Below are 15,716 nucleotides of genomic sequence, written 5' to 3' on the forward strand. Positions count from 1 at the left end.
ATTATTCATAATCTCTACTTTATTCATAAATAAAAAATAATACAACTCAATATACTCAAACTTAATATCCATACTAAGCAACTCGAACAAAGTGTTTTAAATAATAATTGCTAACAATAATAAAAGTCCTAACTGATTATATATATTGGTGTTTCTTGTTTGTCAGCGGTAAGTGTTTAAAGAACCCTCCACCTACGACGTAGTGTTATACAAATAACATCAAATGGAAGAAAGATGAGCGCAAAAAGTACATTACACAAACTCCACGGATTAACGCTCTCAACAATATTTTTTAATCACTCCATCAATCCAAGCACATGATTCTTTTTATATAAGATCAGCGACATTCATTGGCATTTCGTCGATCTGGGTACTATAATATTGCTCGATATCTCGAAGAATCTTGATATCATCACTTTTCACAAAATTTATAGCAACACCCTGCACATACAAAAGTGTGACCAAAAACAATTATATCCTCGGCCGAGGCCGATTATGCAAAAATAATATAAAATCCAGCAAAGGATATCAAGAATATGCAATATTTGGGTCATAAAACGAATTAAAGTCTTCTATTGAACAAAAAAGAGAAAGAAATACCTTTCTTCCAAAACGACCTGATCGACCAATCCTATGGATGTAAAGCTCTCGATTATTTGGGAGGTCATAATTTATCACCAGGGAAACCTAAAACAATCAAAGTAAATTTAGTAATCATAAATTGAAAATGAAAAACGGCTTCTCAAGTGATAGAAAATTAAAATTTCTTTCCCTTTTTACGAGATAATAAGACTGGGCTATTATTATTGGCATCGAGCAATTTTTTGTTCTCTGGAAATATTAAGCCATCTAGACAAAAATAGGAGAAAAAGCGACAGTGAACCAGAAAAAATGAAATGAAAAGCCCCTCAAAAGACTTGCCTGTTGAACATCGAGCCCCCTAGCCCAGACATCCGTTGTGATAAGAACACGGGTTGCACCATCCCGAAACTCTGCCATAATTGCCTCTCTTTCCTTTTGAGGCATATCCCCATGCATTGACGATACCGTAAAGTTATTGCTACGCATCTTCTCAGTTAGCCAATCAACCTATTTCAAAAGCAGAAATCACAATGATAAGCCTCAAGATCACAGCATGAAGTCCAAAATCTTGTATCAAAGAATTCAGAAACATGGTTAACGATGATACCTTTCGTTTTGTGTTGCAGAAAATGACAGCTTGGGTGATTGTCAATGTATCATAAAGATCACATAGCGTATCAAACTTCCACTCCTCTCTTTCAACTGCCACGAAAAACTGCTTGATTCCCTGTAATCATGAAAAAACAGAACAAAAGTTGGCATCAAATCCCAAATTAGAAGTCGTGGAAATCTTGTTAGCGTAATTGCATTTTTTACCTCTAGCGTCAACTCATCACGCTTCACAAGGATCCTTATAGGATCAGTCATAAATTTGCTCGTCATTTCCAAGATTTCATGAGGAAGTGTAGCAGATATCAAACAAACCTACAAGAATTCATCAATTTCAACAATATAAACAGACTCGGATAAGGAGAAAGAAAGAGAAAACAAGGCCTTATGGCTACACCTCATATGCGACAATCGGGGGGGGGGGGTAGTGGCCTTGGCCCACTCAAAATGAAAAATTGCTTATATAGTCCCTTTAGTTTTTAGGAAATCACTAGTATAATGGTAAAATTATACTTTGCCCCCCCCCCATTTTTTTTCACTTTTGGCGCCTAAAACAATTTCCTGGCTTCGCCCCTGGAAACAATGTTGCAAGATAACAGCAACAAGTCAACAAAAACATCACAACAACTCAGATTAAATTCATTAACTTTAAAACTGAGTAAAAATTGGTAAGCAACACAAACTTGTAGTGCCTAGGAACATTACAACTGTTATCAGGCTTCCAATGCTTGAGGTTCTTCTTATAACAAAAAATAATACAAACTTGAACAAGGCATGATAAGAAAGTGAGAAAGGCACCTGAAGCTCGGGTGGAAGATGTCTGTAAACATCGTAAATTTGATCTTTGAACCCTCTGCTTAACATCTCATCAGATTCATCGAGAATCAATAGTTTAATAGCTCTTGTACGTAGGGTTCTCCTCTTGATCATATCACAGACTCTACCTGGAGTTCCCGACACTACATGAACTCCGTTTTCTAGCTTTCTTATATCTTCACCCACACTTTTGCCTCCAATACACGCGTGTGCTTGTATATTCATGAAATCGCCAATTGTCCTTATCACTTTCTCTGTTTGAGACGCCAGTTCTCTTGTAGGTGACAATATCAACGCTTGAACCCTAAAATAACACTACTTAGCATATTCACAATTCATACTTCAAAATAAATTAAATAAATTATAGATTAATCCTAAACAAAATTCAAGCCTCAACCACCTTCCCTAATTTACCATCTTTCAATAGCATTATTTTTACTCTTTGAATAAGAAACATCTCAAATTTAGGGTTTTAGCTATGAGAGTATGAGGTATCTAAAAATTAGGGCTTTTGCAAAAATTTACATGAAATCGATATCAGAACACATTCAAATCTGTCAAAACAACTAATTTTAAAACAGGTAAAAGATTTGAAATAAAAAACATACTCTCTGCTAGCGGTGTCGACCACTTGACAAACGGTGAGAGCAATCATGGAAGTTTTACCGGTACCAGATTGGGCTTGAGCAATCACATCGCGGCCATTGATTATCGGCATAACGGCTCTCTGCTGAATAGCCGACGGCTTTTCAAAGCCGTAATTGTAGATTCCACGGAGGAGATCGTCTTTTAACCCCATCTGATCGAAACTCAATATCGGCTCGATTCCTTCCGTCGTCTCGAACACTAGCTTCTCATCCTCGGCTCCCATCCGCCGAGCCGCTCTGCTCGTCGTCGCCGCCGCCATCGCTCGTTTTTTCGGCCTTCGCTAAGCTGTGATTGTCTAGCAGGGAAAATTAATTGAAAAGAAAAGAAAAGATTATTAAAAATAGAAATTTAGAACGCGAGGGAAGGCAAGGCAAGCACTGTGGTACGATTGCTAGGGTTTTATTTATATACGTTTATATTTAGGTTTTATTAGTAAATTGGCTTTGAACTATTTCCGATTTTCAGATGGGTCCCTAAAGTTTTTTTAATCAATAAATTTCAATATAAAATATATTATACTATTTAAATTTAATTAATATTAATATATGTTCTTAATTATGCCACCAATTTTTTAACTATTTAAAATTAATGATATTTTTAACTATATCCTTACTTCTATATTGTAATTATTAAGACGTGTTTGTACTCTATTTGTAATAATAAATTTGTCAAAAAAATATTTTTCATACATATTAAAATATTTAACTTTAAAATATTAATATATATTTTCACATTCATAAATATTTTAATTAATTACTAAACAATAGTTAATTATTACATGAAAGCCACCAATTATCGAGAGAAGAAACTGGTGAAAGTACTTGATAATTTTTATTATAGAAACCAGATCGAATTAATCATTTTACTATTAAATGAATCAATTTAATTTTCGTATTATTAAAAACAATCGAATAAGACTAATTTTCAATAAATTAATCATTATTATTTAAAAATAATGTGATTTTTTTCATTTGTAGAACCATAAAAACTTTAAGAGATTATCTTTGTTAAATAGTAAATGACATTTTAAACAGTAAATGTTATTTATATTAAAACTTTAACAATATAAAAATTAAATTAATCTATTTAACAATAGAGGACTAGTTTGATAAAATTTTATAATAAAAGGACTTTCCAAATACTTTTACCAAAAAAATGCTACATAAAGCTGAAAAAAAGGTGTGAAATCATGTGTACGTAGTCCTACTACGTAAATGTTAAAAGCATCAACGAGGATCTAATTCGCTGATAGTAACCTCATTTACAGATCGTTGTATTGAATCCGTGGATCGAGACAAACCCGAACCGAATTCATTAGCCGAATCGGTCTTGAAGTGTCCGTTTGAGACGAAAAACGCCGGTCGTGAAGGTGCTGGAGCCGTTACGGAGTGACTGCTAAGCATGGTAATAATGTCGGACATTGAAGGTCTATCAGCTGCATTTTCTTGAACACATAACAATCCAATATGTACACATTTGAAAGCTTCAAATGTTGGCCATGGATCATTCAATATTGGGTCTATTAGCTCTTCAGCTGTTCCATTGTTCCAATGTAACCAAGCCTGTGATGAAGTTAAGTCATTTAGTTCGAATCGGACCATATATATAGTAGATTTGGTTATCTTTGTATTCGTATTTTGTTATTCGTATTTGGTTATCCGTGTATTCATATTTTGTTCACGTATTTTCATGTATGATATAAATCTACCCATGATGTAAATCTTGAGATATTCGTACATCATATATATAAATATATATATAAGAGAGAATCCACTTACACCAATAGTTCTATATCTTTTCATATATTTTTGTATGATTAATATTTTAACGATTCAATCGTCATATTTCATATTATATTCATATAGATCATCTATGACAAATTTGACTATTTGTTTATGTAATAAACTTTTAATTGATCAATAAATATTAGCATATACACTATTTTAGATCAATATGATAGTAATATAGATTGTTTCAAAATTGTACATGCATGCCAAGTACAATATTGATAAAGTTAATGATTGGATCGTTAAAATATTAATTGTACAAAAATATAAGAATGGGTGTAAAACTAAAGTTAAGGGTTTAGGGTTGAGTTTTTGAAATTTTGGGATTAGTCTTGTGTTGGGTCTTTCAAAGTTTGAGTCATTTTAGGTTGAGAATTTCCTTTTGTTCGGGTCATTCAAGTTGGGCTCGTATTTATGGGTCGGGACACTACAAGTTCAACTCATTTCGAGTTTTGATCCGTTCAAGTTGTTTTGAGTTTGGGTTATTTTGATTTTGGATTGTTTCAGATTTGAGTTTGTTTGGATTCTGGTTGAACAAATTTTGAGTGTTGACTTTTATAATAAAATCAAGTTGGATCAAGTTTAGATAAGGTCTAATAACCCGTAATGTAGAAGAAAAGGAAGCACTTACATGGCTTAGAAGGTTGGTTAAATTGCGGAAGGAAGAATTTTTTTGACCGGTTATGATTTCCAAAACTAACACTCCAAAGCTATACACATCAGATTTGATTGAAAATAATCCGTGCTTAGCATATTCCGGAGCCATATACCCACTGCATATACAATGAACAACTTAAATCAAGATATAACATAGCTTAACTGCAAATTTTTGGATAATACTATGCATTTGTTGGCAAAGGTTTTTTTGTTGATGTAACTTGATTCTATTGAGAGTTTTATGAGTTTACTAGTCGAATGGTACATAACACAAATTAGGTATTGTTTCTAGCTGGGTCCAAATAAACTCTTTGGTTTTTCATGGTTTTGATTATTTAGTCGCTCCAAGAAACTCCCATTTAGTGAATACACTAAGGCTTTCAGTAGATTCGGGAGACAAAATCCCTACCGAGGACAATATTTAACTTATGTGATGTATCGCTCATAGGACGCTCAACAGAGTTGAGACACATCAACACTTCTAATATATATAAAAAAGCATAGATCCATGTAAACTATGTATCCCAAGCATAAAATATTAGAAGTGGTAGTGTATCTCATCTTTGTCGAGTCTTATAAACCCTATATTTTAAGCATAAAATAATGGGAAAACTTACTAAGTTCCAGCAATATGATTCGTATTCCCTTGAGTTTCACTTTCACCGAACAGTTTTGCTAAACCGAAATCAGAAATTTTAGGATTCATTTCCTCATCTAACAAAATATTACTAGCTTTTAAATCCCTGTGTATAATCCTCAATTGAGAATCTTCATGCAGATAAAGTAGCCCTCTTGCAATCCCAACAATTATTTTGTACCTTCTTCCCCATCCTAGTCTCAACCTTTTGCCATGATCTGTATGTGTATTTCCTCCAAGTATCAAATTTTGATCAGAAAAATAAGATGATATACAAATATTATTATGATGAGCACAAGATGACATTAATAGATAATTCGAAATGACATATGTTAAAATTTAATTGCATGATTTGAAAAGAGGCTTAAGTTACCAAATAATATATACTGACCAAATAAAATCTTGTCCAAGCTTCCATTGGGTAGGTATTCATAAACAAGAAGCTTCTCTTCTTCTTCCAAACAAAAGCCCAACAGCTTTACCAAATTTCGATGCAGCAATTTTGCCACCAACATTACCTCCGTTTTAAGCTCTGCGAGACCTTGTCTAGAGTTGCTCGATAGCCTTTTTACCGCAATTTCTCTCCCATCAAATAGTTTTCCCTGAATTAAATTATAAATTTATCTTTTAAAAATTTAAGTAGAAATGTACTATTTTTGAAAAAAATACCTTGTAAACCGGACCGAAACCGCCTTGGCCGAGTTTGTTTTCATCGGAGAAGTTTGCTGTTGCAGTTTTAAGAGTGTCGAGTCCCATCAAGAGAGATTCCTTGATTTTCTCGTAATCGGCTTGAGTTTCTAAGATAAATATTGAAGAATATAAATTTTGAATTTCCTTTTTTGTGAGCATAATTGAGATTCTTTGGTTTGGTTTTGGTTTAAGCTAATCTTGATAGAGGGAAAAACATACACTTGGCCTTTACAAATTTTTTTTAAAATTTTCACGAATGTTAAAAATCATTGTTATATGGTCTTCTCTATTCGTATTGTCTACATCAATCTAAATAACGTCACAGATTTACGAATCAAAATCAATTTTCTTCTTTGATTTTTGACACTGACTATTAGATCAACTTGGAACTAAGAGATATTATTCTACTCGTTAATGAGTACTAATCATATTGAATCGTCACTTAGAACTCGTTAGTCAGACTTTTTTTAAAAATATTAACCACTCAATAACTTAAATAAAAACATTCGAAAAGCTAAGTGACTTAAATGAAAATTTTTTAAACAATTTAATAATTATTTTCTAATTTTTCATAATTTAAACTTTTATCAAATACATTTATAAATAAATGACATTTCAAAGATCCTCCGAATGTATAAAACTTTTTAAAAATAAATCTAACTGTAGTTATATTTAACACTCATACTTAACTCGAATTAAGCATTGTGTGTGAACTATAGTACGTACCAGCTGCAGTGTTCTTGGCCTTTCTCCAAAAGTAGCAACAACCAACTATGAGTATCACCAGCAATGAAACCGACGCCATGGATACAACCACAATAACTAAGGGTTTCAAACCACTTTTCTTTCCTGAAAATCATAAGTGTTTGGGTTAAATCTAAAATCGAATTAGAAAATGAGATTTATTTATTAAACTCAAATTTGAAACTTTTCTTAAAAGATAAGTTTATTATCATTCGATCTATTAAACACATACGATGATCAAAGGAGTTGTAAAACATCTCAAATATGACTAATGAATTAAGTGAGTTAATTAAATTATGAGTTTATGAGAATCAAACATTTTGAGGGGAGCCGGCTCCATTAGAAGAAGTTTGTGATGTATTGTTTACTAGAAGCCAATAAATCATTCAACGAGTCAGTATTGTCTCTCGTGAAGGTTTTGTCTTCTATCTTCGTTGAGACCCAATTGCTTGAAGAGAACGACGAGTTCAACACTTTGTCGAGTGTTTCATAAGACGAATCATGTGCCTTGTGCATAGTGAAACTGGAATCTATGTCCTATAGCATATAGGGGTTATGGGTGAGAGTGCTACCATACGTAATAAGAGGTGAATCGTAATGGAGGTCAAGGAAAGCCTTGGCCTTCCCAAATTTTTGGAAAATTTTACTTTCGCTTGAAATTTGTTGAAAATTTTAATTAGACCCTAATTTTTTTTTAAAAAAAATATCATGAGACTCTTAAAATTTTAATTATCCTATTAAAAAGCATTAGTTCCAAAACTCGCCATGGTATGTAATGCACATATTAATTTATGAACTTAATGTCTCTTCGTGCACTCAAATTTTGAAAGTGTCACAAGACAACCCTTATAAAAAACAGTACTAACCTGTAGAGGAATTTACCATCTCCCAACAAGAAGCAGACACTGCCTAAACTTCTATCGAAGTCTCCGCCCAATAAGACATTAAATGGTAAAAGTATCATGGAAGCCCTTGTATTAAGAGTTAGATTATATTTTTTTCTTTTATTAAAAAAAAAGGCAAATTAGTCCCTGTATATTAGATCAAAGAGCAAATTGGTCCTTTTTGTGAAAAATTTCATTTATTTCTACTGTTAAAAATTTATTCATAACACCTTATGTGTATTTGTCTAATTATTTTGACTATACAGTTAATTTTTAACAATAAAAATAGATTGAATTTTTAACCAAAAAGAATACTTTATTATTTGATTTCAATAACTAATTTATTCATTTTTTGAGTAAAGAAGACAAAATACAATAATAAAACTTACCATCAGAAGAACTGGTTGGAACCGAACTTGGCTCATCAGTAGAGACAGGCAGCGGTGGTGGCGGAGACGACATCCCCGAAATCGGCGGGGACGACGTCTGAAAAAATGCATATAACTCAAACCTAAGACTACAACTCATTGTAAAAATCCGAGCACCTTGTTTTTTATCACAACATTGTGGTATAAACCCAATAATCGCTTGCAAACAACTCAAGCAACCGTTTTCAGGCAAATCTCTACTACACTGAACCATACCATAAATATCACTAAACAACGAGTAACCAATAGCACCCACAGCAAATTTCGTATCATTAGCTGCCGCAGATACTGATAAATTTTGAAACAAGCTCACCAACTGTTTGTCAAAAAGATTAGAATCATTTACGTTCATTGTGTTTCTATAGTAAACGATCAGATCATTAGTTGCCGTCGAAAAGAATCGAAAATCCGAATACCGTAACGAGCAATTATCATATCCGATCATAGCTTGTTTCTTGTTGGGACAAAACTGAGTGATTTCATCGGATGCAGTGTTGATACATGCTCGGCAATCATTTTCGGCAACGTCGGGTCGGCATTGGACGAGCCCGAAGACGGTATCAGGGTCGAGGCCGATCGTGGTGGTGGCAAAGCCAGTGAGGGAAGCATTTGTGAGGGAAAATAGAGTGGCGTTTATGTTTCGGCTGTATAAGGATCCGTTGGTGTAATTAGCTGCGTTGGTACAGATGTTATACCTTTGTTCATCGGCAAAATGGGCGTAGGTTGAAGAAAGAAGTGAAGAAAATATAAGGAAATTTAGTGTAAATGAGATGAGAAATTGCATTGGTGAGGTAAAAAGAATGATTTGATGATAGTTTTCTGGGAGAATTCACCTGCATTTTTGGTTCAGTTCATGTTTAAGGTGATCTATATAACGTGAATTGATGGAAACTTAAAAAGAGGATTAATAATAATATATAGGAATAATATACTATTTGGTACTTATATTTGGTTTCAATATTCAATTTGGTATCTAAATTTTTTGTCTCAATTTAGATCCAAACTAAACAATATCATGTGGCTCACTAAATATTTTACTTGTGTGATCTAATAGAAAAAAAACATAAGCACTTAATTGAGACCAAAAGAAAATCATTGATAATACTTAGGTACCAAATTAAATATTGAAGCTAAATATAGATACTAAATAGTATATTAACCCATAAATATACAAATTTCCTGGAAAATTCTCGGTAAACATAGACTATGATCATCGGGTCTTTATCAGCTTTTTTTTAAGTGTAAGAGACACAGACTCTAACGCGGTATGAAATAATGCAAAAATATAATGTGATAATTTTTTAAAATAATTAATACATGATTACTATATGGGACAATAATAATAAAAAATTTTAAGGCACTAATCTTCTGTGATGAACCAGCAATGTGGCAATTATATATATTTTGGTTAATTTGAGTCGAGTGAAATAATTTTAAGAATATTCGAATAATGATAATTATGAATTTGAAGTATTTTCAAGTCCAAATAACTTCAAATTTGATCTGGATTAAGTAGGTTTTAAACTTGGTTTTCAAAATCAAGTCGTTATGAGGTTGAATATTTTAAATTTTTATCACTTTAAGTTATTCGAATTATTTTGAATTCCATTCACTTCTTTTATGATCAAATCAAATTAAATAAAATTTAAACACAGATTTATTGAATCAAGTCTAATTTATTACTTAGCCGGCATGTTTTAAGAGACTACTATTTTTAAAAAAAATTTAAATGGAAAATTAGACTGTCAATTAAAATAAAATAAATTAATTTGACAAATTCATAATGAAAACAAATAGGATAGTGAATAATGTTAAACCTATCTTTTAGAGCAATTCCTGTTTGAATCTATCAACTCTTCTTAATTGTCTTATACAAAGCTAATTTACTTTGACCTAACTAATTATTAATAATAAAAAATAAGTGGCATAGATTTTATTTTCACTTTAAAAGCTGACTGATTGATAGTCTAATAGACTAAATATTTGCAATTATTTTAATTATAACCTTAACGTATCAAATCATTCACCTCCATTTCAAAATTTATTTATTATGAGAAATTAAAATATGGTCAATCAATCCAAGATTTTGAATCACATCATGCCTATTTATTATTTATAACTTCTAACTTTAATTCGGGTTTAAATTATTTAATCTAAAAAAATACGTTTAATATGGTCAAAATCTGTAAACCCCTTGTTCGATATGGACTCCAATAAAGATTTTGTCTCTTGACTTTACTGAAAATTTGAGTGTCTAACAAAGTTGAAGCGCCTCGTTGAGTACCTGCTAAGGTGAACAATGCATAATGTGCATATACCAATTGAGCCCAAGTGATAAATTAGTAGCATATTTACTGAGCCATGTGTTGTATGCCTACAAATATGAGATTTTTTAGTTTACCTTTTCAAGCACTCGTGCTCTCGGCATAGTTAAGAGACAAACTCTCGATGCAGACAATATCAACTTGGTTAGGATCCATCAGCTCCCAATGGAACAACAGACTTCTTTTGACAAAGTCGACCTCCCTTGAACAAATTCTAATTATAGTTATTCGAATATATATTCATTATACCCATACTAGGCTGTTATGCTATGAGAAACTAGACCCCAAAATATTGACATGATATGATTACACAAGTTAACACACAAAAAGCACGGAATAAAAAAAACAAAACGAATATGCAAAATGACTTAATACAAACTAACATATCAAAATCAAGATTTATATGATTTCATATAAATATAAAATATCAGACACGAAAAAACACCTTGAACCAGACACAAATTATGGTCTCAGTAGGAAGAGAATACAACACTGTTTCCGACACCACAACAAAAAGTAACAGATTGCACACAAGAATTAATAAGGGTGGTAGAAGAAAAATTAAGTGCCTAATTATACCCATAATAGTACTTTCATCTTAAATTAAATAAATTAAAGGAAAAAGAGAAAATCTGATCACACCTCGAGTTGACCTCTGAGCAGGCTAATGAATCTGCAATCTAATGGCATAGAGATCCAAAGGGGGAACAGCTCCTTCCATAGCTTCTTGTACTAACATTTAATAATTCTCATAGAGATGTTTCTGGTTTATGTTTCTGAATGCTATGAAACAACCACTTCATTGGCAATTTAGGGTCTAGCGTTCTTCATCTAAACACCTGGGGCACCTGCATCTAAAACCGTAATCTGCAAGCAATGCTTGTCTCTCTTCAAATGAAAGGTCCTCGTCTATGTATGAAATGGTCACCTAAAATTGTCATTCACGTAGATTTTGGTTCTCATTAGGATTTTACAGCTAACTCTTTAATTAACAAGATGTGCGACAGGAATATTTACCTCCTCTCCATTGCAAATAGGCCGGAGGGCAATAATTGTCGCTTGGCCATCTCTATCCTGGAATTGAAAGAGAACCAATGAAGCTATTTCTTACAAAAAAAAAGGAAATAAACGCTCTGCATAAAAACTATACATTAAACAGCATCTTTGGACATCATGTACATAAAGCTACAACTACGATGCAAAGAGGATGCTGTATATGTGTTAAAGAATGATAAACTAACCTATTTGTTCACGAAGAACTAGAATGAGTACAATCTACTTATCTATTATATTATTATAACACGAATGTACCTCTTCTCTTTTGAATGCTTTTGCATTAGGACAACAAGAATGGTTCATGCAGCTTTGCAAAGGAAAGAAAGCAGTACCTAAAGAAATTTTCAAAAGAGGATAATTAGTCACTATATATGACTATAGAATATAGATGGATGACAGAAATAAATGATATGTAATGCAGCAATTTCTACAAATGGGCCGGGATACGTATAACCTTATGAAGGAATTACTTTGATGTTATGTTACTCGGACTTGGGTGTGAGTTTCGGATATTGGTATATGTGCCAGATATGTATGTTCAATTTTTTGTGTTTTCCATGTGCTTGGAGGACACTTTAGAGGGCTATATTCATACCATTATCCAAGTATACATCGGACATGGGTGCCAGACATTGATACTCTAATAAATGAAAAGTCAAAGCAACATAGCTTGTGTGCATCAAGGACAAGAACCAATAGAATTCAACTAAAAATGAACCCTATCCACATAACAGAAAGCTTAAGAAACCGACAGTCATTATTTAGTATCTTAAAGAGGGTTATACCTTGGCAACAATTGGAATAATCCTCACCAAGTGCATCTAGATATGGTTGTGTAATTTTCTCAGCTTCTTTCTGCAATGAATGACACCAGATATTCATAATCCAAAATATAAAGTATCATGCAATCAAAGGGAGTGACTTCTAACCTTTTCAGGATATGGAAGATCATCAATGTACAAAAAGTAATCTTCCACCGGAGATGCTACAACCAGATCACTGTTACAAATGGAACTCCAAATCACTACTTGAAAGCCTCAAGCAAATTTAGAGATCTGATTAATGTGCCATGCGATGCATGTTAAGGGAAAGCATAAATGCTCATCATTCTTACTATGCACAAACTCTGCGGTACAAATAAGTAAAACAGGTGCAATGGACCTTACAGATTATTGAGCTCGAACATGCCGATAATATGCCCATAGATTTCAAGGGAGAATACTTGATAAGGTTAAGGACTTAAGTTTAGAAACTTCAATTAAGTAAGAGCAACATTGCTAAGAAAATAACTACATCAATTGCGTCGATGCTCACAGAGGATACATAGCTCACATTCCTTGTCAAAAATAGCTTCCTTGAGGAGCTGAAGTGACTGAAAATGTTTAAAACAACCAGTCAAGGTATGAATTTAAAGAGAAGAAATAATTAAAAGGACTACTAACTCTGTGTAGTCTTTGCATGTTACAAGAACCACCTATACAAAGAAATCTTACTGTGAATGCAAGCTCCTGTATTTCCCTCCTAAATGTGGCTTCATCCGATGCATCAATGTCATCCGGCAAGGCAATACAGTCCCACCACCTATGGAAAAAAAAATCAGTGATCCAAGTATCAAAATACCTTCCAATCCGACACTAAGCTTTTATTTCCCTACAGAAAGATAAAGCATTCAGATATTGAATTGCAATAAACTGGCTACATAACAAACCTTAATGTAATCTATATCAAGCTCTAGAGTTGACAACTATTCAATGGAGAGTTTAAAATTTCAGAAACCTGATTGTGGGGAATGCTTATTCCTGATATTATAGATCCAAGGTATCAAAATCAGCCAAAATCTATTCCTAGGCATTATATAGGAAACGATGTCAATGATATTTACCTTCTCTTATGTCCAATTGATATTGGCTTCCAGGCCTCCAAAAGTAAGGATAGATCAGTTCCTAATATACTAGATGCAGGCTTCTCTTGTTCGCTCATATGAGATGCTTTCAACTTCCTATACCTTAATATGGTGAAAGAAATTGCCTGAAAAATGGAACCGCAAGGTCATATTTCCGATGACAATCAAGATAAAGTGAACATAACAGGCACCTTACTTAGTTCCAAAGTCCAATGAAAGAACTAAATCAAGTATAAATGATGCATACAAAAAACTAAAGCTAGAACGGAGAAGTTAACAGTATTTAGTACCTTGGCAGCAAGGAGGAAAATATCATTTGTTTCTGAGAAAGTTAAGAAAATAATAATAATGAGTAAAATATAGAAGGTAAAAAAAAAAAAAAACACAAGCAAATGAGAAGTTCGTTAATGTTAATATCATATGATGTAAAAGATTTACCATTGGCATGTTGTATGAATTTTAAAAGTGCCTTTCTAGAACAAGACTCTGATTTCTCCCCAGTACAAAGTAAGCAATGAGACGATTCCCAATCAGCCTCTGCACACGATTTACTACACCATTCAAAGAAAAAGAAATTTTAGTTCAAAAAGGTTAAAAGAAATTTTTAGTGACACACAGAAAGTCGCAACTCTATCTTACCTACAATAGAAAGCTTCTTCACATCCGCCAAGGCATGAAACAACAGAAGGTAAGGGAAACTTGTTGGAGTAAGGCAATGCTAATTCACCATTCATTAACGACTCGACAGCCATCATAGGCAAAGGAATAGTACTACCAGAACTGCTAGAAGCTCCATTTTCAGAACTATGGTGATTTTGAACATAATGATTGTCTTCTTCATCATCAGATGAATTGCTTTGACATCCATTATGTGAAGAATTTCCTATTCCTATTGTTTTCAGATACAGTTTTCGCCCTATTTGTTTCTCTATTGATCCAATAAATTTGAAACAATAACTACAAACTAAACAATCAATCTGAAAATTTGGAAAAACAATAAAATGTAAGCCATTAAACGTGAACTAAAGACAAAAAAAAGAGAGCAAAATAATGAAAATTATCAAAATGACCTTGTTTGAAGGATGCTGAACTCCAACAAGCATTTCATCCTTAAAAATAAGTTGTTCTTCTTCAAAATCAGTTTCGGCAAACACGCCTATGGAACAAATTACTCAATTATAACTTCAAAAATAAAATCCAATTAATGAAAACGAAAATTCAAAATTTCAAAAAAATTGTACCTTTTCCTAAGTCGCCGTTTTGTTTCACTTTGATGCCTTGGCACTTGCGTTTCGAGATAAGCTGGTCGAAATACTCCTGCATTTGAATGAAGTTAAAAGAGATGGACTTCGCTGAATAAGCTAGAAAAAGAATAAGGAAAAAATAAATAGAGAGAAAAATGGAAGGGAAGAGGGGAGTAGTTGCCTGGACGATGGGAGGAGACGGGGGCCGGAGAAGAGCGGCTATTTGATGAGAGCAGCGTTGATCGATAGGGCAAATGAGTTCCATTCCTTTGCTTCGCTGCCGCTATGGCGCTTACCGCCGCCACGACACTCGACACAGTGAATTTATATTTGACGGCGCCAGAAAATCATGTGCGGGGATGAACTTGGTATTAAGCCTTAAGGTGCGTTCTCTAACTCTTATTTCATTTTTGGCTTTATTCTAAAATAGCCCCTAAACTATAATGCAATTCTCATATTGGTCCTTAAAGTTTTTTACAAAAATGGTATATAATTTATTAAGTACCAATTTTGCTCCATTTTACAAAAATTGCATTTTTTTTTATAAAAGGAGATAAAATTGATAATTTAGTTATTACTTTTAATTAAAAATTTTAAGGACTAATTTGAGAATCTAGATATAGCTCAAGATTCAATTTACTAATAAAGTTTTTTTCTTTTTATTTCTTGAGCATATTAATTGGATTCATTTATTTGGATTTAAAAAT

The 15,716-nt window shown here is 32.9% G+C and overlaps 4 protein-coding genes across 8 annotated transcripts; all 4 read right to left on the reverse strand.

Moving 5' to 3' along the window:
* Window position 1: 1 nt before the first annotated feature.
* On the reverse strand, window positions 2-3,029 carry LOC105773968 (eukaryotic initiation factor 4A-3). Its single transcript, XM_012596221.2, has 7 exons — window positions 2,616-3,029; window positions 1,990-2,311; window positions 1,399-1,506; window positions 1,190-1,309; window positions 922-1,089; window positions 601-687; window positions 2-441 (listed from the first exon to the last, which is right to left on the reverse strand). The coding sequence occupies exons 1-7, from the start codon at window positions 2,912-2,914 to the stop codon at window positions 328-330; spliced, it is 1,218 nt and encodes a 405-aa protein (XP_012451675.1). The 5' UTR covers window positions 2,915-3,029; the 3' UTR covers window positions 2-327.
* A 645-nt stretch (window positions 3,030-3,674) lies between these two features.
* LOC105773976 (cysteine-rich receptor-like protein kinase 6) lies at window positions 3,675-6,639 on the reverse strand. Its single transcript, XM_012596245.2, has 5 exons — window positions 6,406-6,639; window positions 6,128-6,338; window positions 5,717-5,954; window positions 5,074-5,215; window positions 3,675-4,217 (listed from the first exon to the last, which is right to left on the reverse strand). Exons 1-5 carry the CDS (start codon window positions 6,583-6,585, stop codon window positions 3,882-3,884), a joined length of 1,107 nt encoding a protein of 368 aa, XP_012451699.2. The 5' UTR covers window positions 6,586-6,639; the 3' UTR covers window positions 3,675-3,881.
* A 472-nt stretch (window positions 6,640-7,111) lies between these two features.
* On the reverse strand, window positions 7,112-9,266 carry LOC128039820 (cysteine-rich repeat secretory protein 38-like). The gene is made up of 2 exons (XM_052628437.1): window positions 8,444-9,266; window positions 7,112-7,275 (listed from the first exon to the last, which is right to left on the reverse strand). The coding sequence occupies exons 1-2, from the start codon at window positions 9,264-9,266 to the stop codon at window positions 7,112-7,114; spliced, it is 987 nt and encodes a 328-aa protein (XP_052484397.1).
* Window positions 9,267-10,566: 1,300 nt separating this feature from the next.
* Window positions 10,567-15,361, reverse strand: LOC105773927 (histone-lysine N-methyltransferase ATXR2). 5 transcript variants are annotated; one of them, XR_008195030.1, is made up of 17 exons: window positions 15,191-15,361; window positions 15,007-15,082; window positions 14,836-14,921; window positions 14,405-14,742; window positions 14,204-14,316; window positions 14,056-14,087; window positions 13,745-13,890; window positions 13,356-13,443; window positions 13,186-13,234; window positions 13,029-13,083; window positions 12,792-12,861; window positions 12,648-12,717; window positions 12,118-12,194; window positions 11,824-11,880; window positions 11,449-11,734; window positions 10,884-11,004; window positions 10,567-10,766 (listed from the first exon to the last, which is right to left on the reverse strand). XR_008195030.1 is itself a non-coding variant. In XM_012596143.2 (15 exons), the coding sequence occupies exons 1-15, from the start codon at window positions 15,272-15,274 to the stop codon at window positions 11,624-11,626; spliced, it is 1,452 nt and encodes a 483-aa protein (XP_012451597.1). In that variant the 5' UTR covers window positions 15,275-15,361; the 3' UTR covers window positions 11,191-11,623. The 5 variants fall into 5 exon arrangements, 1 of the variants encoding a protein (XP_012451597.1); XR_001127211.2 differs by having other exon boundaries at window positions 10,884-11,008; XR_008195031.1 differs by having other exon boundaries at window positions 10,884-11,020.
* Window positions 15,362-15,716: the final 355 nt, after the last annotated feature.

This window comes from Gossypium raimondii, chromosome 1 (genome assembly GCF_025698545.1).
Source record: "Gossypium raimondii isolate GPD5lz chromosome 1, ASM2569854v1, whole genome shotgun sequence".
In the NCBI taxonomy this organism is placed as follows: Eukaryota; Viridiplantae; Streptophyta; class Magnoliopsida; order Malvales; family Malvaceae; genus Gossypium; species Gossypium raimondii.